Source organism: Adiantum capillus-veneris, chromosome 12 (assembly GCF_014529385.1).
Source record: "Adiantum capillus-veneris isolate H3 chromosome 12, ASM1452938v2, whole genome shotgun sequence".
NCBI lineage: Eukaryota > Viridiplantae > Streptophyta > Polypodiopsida > Polypodiales > Pteridaceae > Adiantum > Adiantum capillus-veneris.
In genome coordinates this window covers 7,517,563-7,525,902 of record NC_140942.1, presented here as the reverse complement: position 1 = coordinate 7,525,902, position 8,340 = coordinate 7,517,563, and the positions used below count along the sequence as shown (strand labels likewise).

At 40.7% G+C, this 8,340-nt stretch overlaps 1 protein-coding gene across 1 annotated transcript; it reads right to left on the bottom strand.

Annotated features, from left to right (window-relative positions):
• Positions 1-3,878: 3,878 nt before the first annotated feature.
• Positions 3,879-7,671, bottom strand: LOC147445274 (uncharacterized). Its single transcript, XM_086524838.1, has 6 exons — positions 7,049-7,671; positions 6,554-6,719; positions 6,092-6,345; positions 5,747-5,859; positions 5,333-5,652; positions 3,879-4,939 (listed from the first exon to the last, which is right to left on the bottom strand). Exons 1-6 carry the CDS (start codon positions 7,448-7,450, stop codon positions 4,653-4,655), a joined length of 1,542 nt encoding a protein of 513 aa, XP_086380964.1. The 5' UTR covers positions 7,451-7,671; the 3' UTR covers positions 3,879-4,652.
• Between the last annotated feature and the right edge of the window lie 669 nt (positions 7,672-8,340).

Here is an 8,340-nt window from a genome sequence, read left to right as displayed (position 1 = left end):
TCTTTGCTTGAAGTAGGTGTAATCGTGGGCGGGTGGGATAAATACGACAATGGAAGCATCTATGTCATTCCACTTGGTGGCACAATTTTGAAACATCCATTTGCTACAGGTGGTTCTGGTTCTCACTACCTTTATGGATTTTTGAAGATGAAAAAGAAGAAGAGTCTAGGAGGAAGAAGAAATGCCATAGTAACACTTTGAAGAGACCTTAAAGATGTGTGCGCGCGTGTGTGTGTGTGTGTGTGTGTGTGTGAGAGAGAGAGAGAGAGAGAGAGAGAGAGAGAGAGAGAGCTTAAAAGAAAAAAAAATATGCTTAAGGAGTTGACTATGGGTGTCCATGATGATACATATTATGTTTATACTATAGTTGTTGAGATAGTATTTTTAACAGTGTGCACACTTGATTGCTGTATTCTCACTTTTTGAAATATGACTAGCTAACGGTAGTAGCCATACACTACAATCCTTTCTTGGAAATTATGCCTTAGAGAGGGGGTGCACATTGTTAATGCTTGCATATGGATAATCATGAGAACATTACGGAGGTTGTGCGTAGGAGGATTGGTGTGGCACGAGACTCCAATCGCAAACAAAATTTTGAGTGATAAGGTGTATTCCCCACCCTTATAAAGTCTCACTACAATTTGACATTGAATCAAAGACCATGTGTCACACTGCACTTACATTTTTGGACGTCCCCCAACCTAAGGTCTATCGCAAAATTATAGCCTTGGTGTGGCACCGCACTATCATGTCAGACGGTGATTGAAGAAAACCTTTCTCAAAGGCAAAGGGTTTGGTTTTGAGGTTTTTGAGTTGGTTCGCTAGGTTACATTGAAACTATGATAGATATGTTGTTTGGCATTCTTCACAATATTATGTTCAATGAAACCTAATTAGAAACAAGGCTTTTTTTAAAGCTAGCAAGAGATGTGCATCTGAGCATACATTTCCACAAGCAAAGATGTGCATGCATGTTACCCCACCCATGTTACATTTGATTGTTTGCTGATTGAAGGATTGCATAATCTAATGTAGATTTTTCTTATGCCACACTAATATTTGACGATATCGTTAGTGTAGTATGAGCATTAAAAAACTCAAAAATAATATTTTAATTCCAAAAGCTCAAAAACAAAAGCTTGCAAACATAAAATCCCCGTATGGACCTAGTAGGTAGAGTAAGCTCTCTTTAGATTAATCATATCCGCGCAAGGATATATCCAATAACTTAGGGTGATTATGGTTCCGAGGTTGAAGTGGATTGAGGTATTTAAGGACTTGTTGGTTATTAATAAGGCACGTGTCACCCATGAACATGGAGGAGATTTTATTTTTTTTAATCAAAGAATTAAAAGCTTTTAATTACAATAATGTTTGAATAAACCTAATTTCAAAAGAAGCTAGGTAAAGGTTACATCAATGAGGTGAGCAAGGATAGCCCATGGGAATACCTTTACCTTGCCTACGAATAAGACCACCAACTTTGGTATTAGACAATCTTAAAGCAAGAGAGTTGTAATTGAGAAAATGTGAAGAGGAAAATTAATCTTTTGCTTTCTTTTTTTTGATGCATAATAGATCCTTCTTATATTTAAATGAAATATATCCAAAGTGTTTTAATATATCATACAATACATTCAATGGCTTCCATAAGACTATCTGGGCCATGGTGTGGGATGATCTCAAAACAAGACTAAACATCAAACGTGTACAAGGAGTAAATTTTTCTGGAAAGATCTGTCATAAAGTCATAATGGCTATCTAAACTCCAAAAAGTGTGAAGATTGAGGTTTTTTTGGAAGAATTCGCCTTTTGTTCCAAGAGAAGAAAAAGAAGAAGAAGAGAGTGTTTTAACGTTGTAGGAAACTATCCCAAGAGACCTTAAAGATCTAGCCAACGAGGAGTTGAACTCAAGACCTGTTATTCAAGAGGGAAATGGCATAATTAGTCTAAGACACTTGGGTGATAGAAAGGTTATACCTTTTTCCTCTTTTACACACGCACACACACACACACCCACACACCCGAGAAGAAGAGAGTTTTAACGAGAAGGTATATTCGTGTAAGGCCCCTTTTAGAGCTTGTAAACCTGAAGATTAGATGAAGTGAAATTTGAGAAAATACAGTTATGGGCATTGGTTAGCCATCTAAAAGAATTTTTGTGAGCCTAGTAGGAACCCATAATATAAAGAAGAGTAAAAGCAAAAATAGGATTAACATATAACAAAGTTGTAAAGAGTTTTTCAAGATAGAAGGTATCTCTACTTCATCACAAGTAACACCAGTTAATTCTGTTGAGGAAATTCTTTGAAAAGCCAAAGATCTTATCAAGTATTTACAAATAAAAATACAAGGGTTGCTTGCTTTATCAACTCCTGTGACAAGAAGGTGAGATTTAAGCCAATTAGTTTCATCAATAATGGAGGGGTTTGAGAACTATAATAGATGTTTTATTATGAATTTTTTTTCTTGTGAATTTTTTTCAGAAATAAAGACTTCTAGAATAAAAATACTGATTTTTTTTGCCAAAACCAAAACGAGCATAACTCGTCAGTGGCAACAAAGGGATTAGAAGGAATATGATTAATCCCTTTAGCGAGATTAGTCTTAAGAAAGGGATGATGACAAATAGAAGTGTCACTAGTAATTACATGTTTGCCAAAATTAGGAAAGTCATTAAGGAAAGTCTATAAACATGTTATGCATGACAAGTTGAGTGAAAAAGTTGAAGACTTTCTTAATGTTATAAAAGTATGAGCCAATACAAAGGGAGAATTTCCATGAGAAGGTGATGCGTACGATCTAAAAGTGGTCTCAAACGGTGCAACAAAATCAAATGCTTTATTCACATGAACACATGAAACTAAATCTTAGAAACCCTTTTAGAAGTCTCAAAATGGAGTAAGCCATTAGGCAAAGTGGATAGTGACCTAACCTCTTTAGGTGTTGCCATGGAACTCGAGATGGTTTGAATGTCGATCCTCCCAAGTGTCTGTTTGGATGGGTGATATCCGAATATCTTGCGAGACTGAGTGGTTTCCTTGGAGGAAGAAGGAAGTTTTTCTTTAGGTGTGGTAGAGGTTTTTAGAATGCCTTCAATGGGTAGTGCTGCTGGAGGCATCCTACTTGAGGTAATTACTAACAAAATGAGAAGCTTGAGTTGGTGCAAGCTGCCATTGGTTTGCTACGGCTGGGGATTAGAGGGTTCTACCTCAATAAAAGATAAAAGGAAGGGGAGATAATCCAAAAGATTTCAAGAGGTGGTTAACCACCTTAGGGGAGAGTAGAAACAAGAGAGTCAAGGTCTTCTTGATCTGTAGTATCAAGGCATTCTAAGTGTTGACAAAAGTGATCCAAAAATTAGAAGACATTATTAATAGCAAACAAACGATGCCAAATCTAAAGGATCAAAATTTCTCTGCATAATCTTTCATGTAACTTTTTGGTTCTTAATGCAAGAAAGTAAACCCTGGATAGTGAGTGAAAGGGGTAAGAGGTTTTGTGGGGAGAAAGTGGTTGCCAATGGCCCGGGGTCATCCAAGAGATCTTTCATCATAGCAAACAAATTGATTATTAAGTTCAAATGAAAATAAGCAACAACTGTTGTTAGAGCCGAGATATGACATCCATACCCAAAAACGAAGGATGCAAAACTGTATCAGTGAAAAAAAATTTGGAAAAGGTGAGAAATTCATAGGATCCCTAAATCAAATTATTGAATCCAAGGCAACAACTTCACATAGCCTTGAGCATCTGAATGAGAGAGGGCAAAGAAATTGAGCAAAGCAACTCTCCATCACTTGGAATTCTCATGTGTCTTAATCACAGCAATAGCATCCACCATAAGAAAAGAACACCAATGTGTGCAGCAAATATTCACAAAAGGTCACATGACTTGAACGAATGATGTGCTTTGGCAAGGCAGCATCTTTCCAAAACCATAGCCAAATGAGGTCAGGAATGTTTCAATGTGGACCGGAGCATTCTACAATGATACCATTTAAATTTACATGTTAAGTGAATGAAAGAACGTTACAAAAACACCTTCAAAAAACCTCAGTAGAGAACAGTTCTGAGCCTCAATTTCAATTGCTCTTTGTCTGCGCTTATTGTTCCAAGAAAAGGTTTTACTTTTCTGCAGCTACAATATTCCAGGGAAACAACTTGAACTCTGAACGTTGTTCTGTTGTATGGCCCTATCTGTCTATAATGCATACCATCTTCAAGCTTTAGGGATGGCTTGGCTTTGGCGTAGAGCCACGCTACTTTTCCTTAGAAATGGTCTCCACTCAAACACCTGTGTAAGTGGTGTCTGTTGCTGGCACCTTTGAAAGAGGCACAGTCTCACCTTCAATCAAAACAAAGAGCTTTCAATCTCCACCTTGCTTGCCAACCAGTCTATTGCCACAGGGACTCCCACCTTCAGACTGACTTTTACTTTATCTCAGGTTTCCTTGTTGAAACTCAAGATCATACACAAAGTCTGAGTGTGATGTCCTTCAATGTAAGCAATCTGAAGCATGAGGTGTGAAAAACCATCAATTTTTTTGACAAACCAAAACAATGAGCTAATGTGCTCCTGTGCATGGGATTGGCACACAAACTGGATTGAGCCCGTTCAACCCTTAACCAGCAAAGACAATCGCATGTCAAGTAAAGTGCTTCAAATGGCTTCTCTCTTCCAAATCCAATAGATATCCCATGTTTTTCTTTAAGCCTTGCAGTGTCTTCATGATGTCTGTTTGGCACTGCGTGATGCCCTCCCTCTCGACATCCCGCTTAGTGTTCAACAAATTGCCTCGACGGATTACATCCACCTGCACCCTCTGCTTCTTCTCTATTCTCTCCTCCTTTCTTGGTAAATACTCATCATCTTGTTCCCTCATCTCGAACTCGTCACCACAATCTTGAAAGTGATGACCAACTTGCCCGAAACCTGGAAATTTGCATAGATGAGCAAACGGTACTCCAGATGATTAAAGCTCTGGTTTAAGTCAAAAATTGTAAAGACTTTTGAACCATTTTTTTAGAGCTACAAGAATTCCTATGAGAAACCCAAATTCATATATCAACCAAAGTGCAAGTTATAGGCTCATAGTGGTCATCCACAAGACAAAATAACCAAAACCATCACCTAAATCATGCAGAGTATTGGCTAATTATTGTAACATCACCTGTAACGTTGTGACAACATCAGTGCCCAGAAGGAGACAGAGAAAAATGTTTGCCCCCACATAGACCCCACACGCATGCATGCACGAGGAACATAAGTACAAAGGTCTACATACTGAGTTCTGTCATGGCTACAAACAAAAATGCTAGAACATACCAAATTGCATGTGAATAGATGAGGGGTTTTCAAAGGCAGCTGATTTTGTGCTGCTTGATAGATCAAGCGGAGGCACTTTAAACCTAGCACGTGCATAACGCTCCTTCACTGTCACATTATGGTGGCTTGGGCCAGTTCTGCATTCTACTTTGTGCAGCTTGCAACTTTCCAACTGAGCCGCAATGCAGCCATGTCCATTGAACTTATGATCATCTCGGCCATATCTGCTTTCTTCATTATGCAGCTCCCGACTTTCTAATTGATCGCGAGCCATCATACAATCAAGGCCATTAACATCATCAAAGAAATCCTGAGCTGCCCTGCAAAGAAAAAACATTTGACAGAAAACAACACAATGGTGAAACCTCTGCTGAGACTTGTTCCCAATGTTTAGCTACCTGGAGGAGCTCTTACTTTAGAATGCTCCTTATAGGGCTGCATCCATTGGGTAAATCGCCTCTAGAGCTGGACCTTCCTTCCTTGTCTACTTCAGAACTGAAGTGTGATCTTGCTGTCAAGAGCTCTGGCTGCCATAACAAAAGCATAAAGCATTCAACAATTGCATGCTTGAAATTGGTTGCCCTTTCAACAATACTCGGAGAACTAGCAAGCAGTTTCCCATGGAAAGAGCTCAGAATTGCAATCTTCCTGGCATACAAAGCCTCAAAGAACTACTCCCAGCACATTTAAGAGGCACAGAACACATCAACTTAGATACATCAACATAATGACAAAGATAAATGCAAATTCAGTGCTCACAGTTTTTGTGTGAATCCCTGCAGACTCATGGTCTTCTGATGTTTGAGATGATGAGATAGATGGCTGCAACAGATGCTTTATTTCATTCTCTACATAGGCGCACTCTAATCGCAAGCTTCTTGCCTTCATGTCAGAGAATGTGAGTGATCCTGAAGTTTCTGTTTGGGACTGACCCTCTGACTTAAGTAAGTCCTGGGCCATCCTGATCAATGAAGCAGCTCGCTCCTTTGATGTATCTACTTCAAGATATGGATCTGCACAAAGAAACAAACAAACAAACCTAACCCATCATACAAACATTAAGATGGAGCCTACTAACTCTCATGTCGAATGCATTGCTTCCTTTTGAAAAAAGAAAGCCAAGCTAACGCACTAGTAGAATCAAAATTAGATCGGTATGTTCCCTACTCTACAGCATATGGTCATGTCGGTTATGCATTGAGAAGGTGCCATGCTAAATACTTGATAAGCAAGCAAGAATCCACGAAAGGGTGGCTTTTCTCATAAGTCTCTCATTTTGTTTCTTCAGTACTCTTCTTGATCTACGTTCCTTCAATTTGCACGCTTCAACCAGTTCATCTCTCTTCTTTATAGCCTTCTCTAATTCCACTATCTGGGACTCCAAGTTCTGACTTATTCATGTAATAAGGGTGTTTCAATCATCTTGAATAAGGTTTCTTGGCTAGTACATTAGCTACACACCATGAAATCGATGTTGCAAACTTGCATGCATAATTGAGCTGTTAGAAAAAAAGTATAATGTTCTACGAGTGGAGTGACAAGTTAAGAACTTTTTTATCAAAGCTAAATCACAACTTAAGCTATAAAATGTACAGACGTGGTCAAGGCGAGCCACATAGCTAACTCTGGCTAATAGCTGAGCCAAATGACACTTTTGGGTATCTGGTGAAATGATTGAACGCATGGACACTGTAATGCAGATGTCATGTCTAGTACCTTAGATTTGTGCTGTTCTTCAGTGAGCAAGGTCTGGGTGAGAGCAAGCTGCTCTTTGTACTGGCTAGCAGTCTGAAGAGCTTGGGTTGTGTCTGCCGCAAGAATATGTGCTTGACGATGCGCCAGGGTGAGGCGGTGGGCAGCGAGAGTGGCTTGGTTACGGGCATCCAATGATTCCTGCTGGAATCGCTGCCCTTCTGCACGTACCTTCTCCAAAGCACCTTCCAGGTAAGTAACATAACCCACTAACTCCTCGCTGGTGCGTACATACTCACTTGCAAGGCGCGAAGATGAAGCTCTTTCCACGAGTCTGTGGGTCAAAGTCCCCGACAACGATGATGCAGGTGTCGAAGAAGTGTATGAAGATGATGAGGGTGTCATCGAGTAATGCGAGGCAGCCATTTCTCTCCCTGTGTGTCAGATAAGAGCCGACACGGCAGCCAAATCTCTCTGTTTTTGTCAGAGAAGAGGCGTCCCTGGGCAATCGAACTCCCAGGGCGCCTCCACCCAACCCATCTATTCTCCTTCACTCTGAGTCTCCCTCTCTCCCTCTACGCACGCACGCGAGCACCTACAGTGGATGAGCTCCGCAGCTGCGAAGAAAAGCCGCGCCTTTTGATCATCCCTTTCAAAATTAAGAGATGCTTCACTATCTCACACGGGGTCAGCCACGAGGGATCTATGGTCCAAATTTGGGGGCGTGCAGCGGCTTTGATCGAAGCCGTCTAATCGTGCGGTGAATTCCGAGCAAAAATGGCGCTCCGACTTCACCCTTAGTTCAACCCAAGACCTCCTGGTTGCCACACGGATTCCTTACCATTATGCTAGCGTGTGTCGTTAATGGCACATGTTCGCATGGCACACGATCACACCCTAGTCTACCCGACCCTGGTTCACCCTAGGTCACCCCTAGTTCACCCTAGTTCACTGGATGATCCGATGGCTGAGATTAAAGCTGCCTCGCCCCCCAAATTAGGGCCCTATATCCCCTCTGAGCCATATGTCCGTGACATAGATGCCTTGGCATCGAGACTAATAATTGACAAATCCTGTGCCCGACATTGAGTGACACCCCATAATTCACCATACATATAGCCTACCGAAAAGCGATGGTCAACATACTACTCCTCGGCTCCATGCACTCATGTCCATCATGTGAATACTCTCTCTCTCTCTCTCTCTCTCTCTCTCTCTCTCTCTCTCTCTCTCTCTCTCTCTCTCTCACACACACACACACACACACACACACCGATTGCAATTGGTTTTCTTCAATGCTCCAAGAAAGCAAGCAA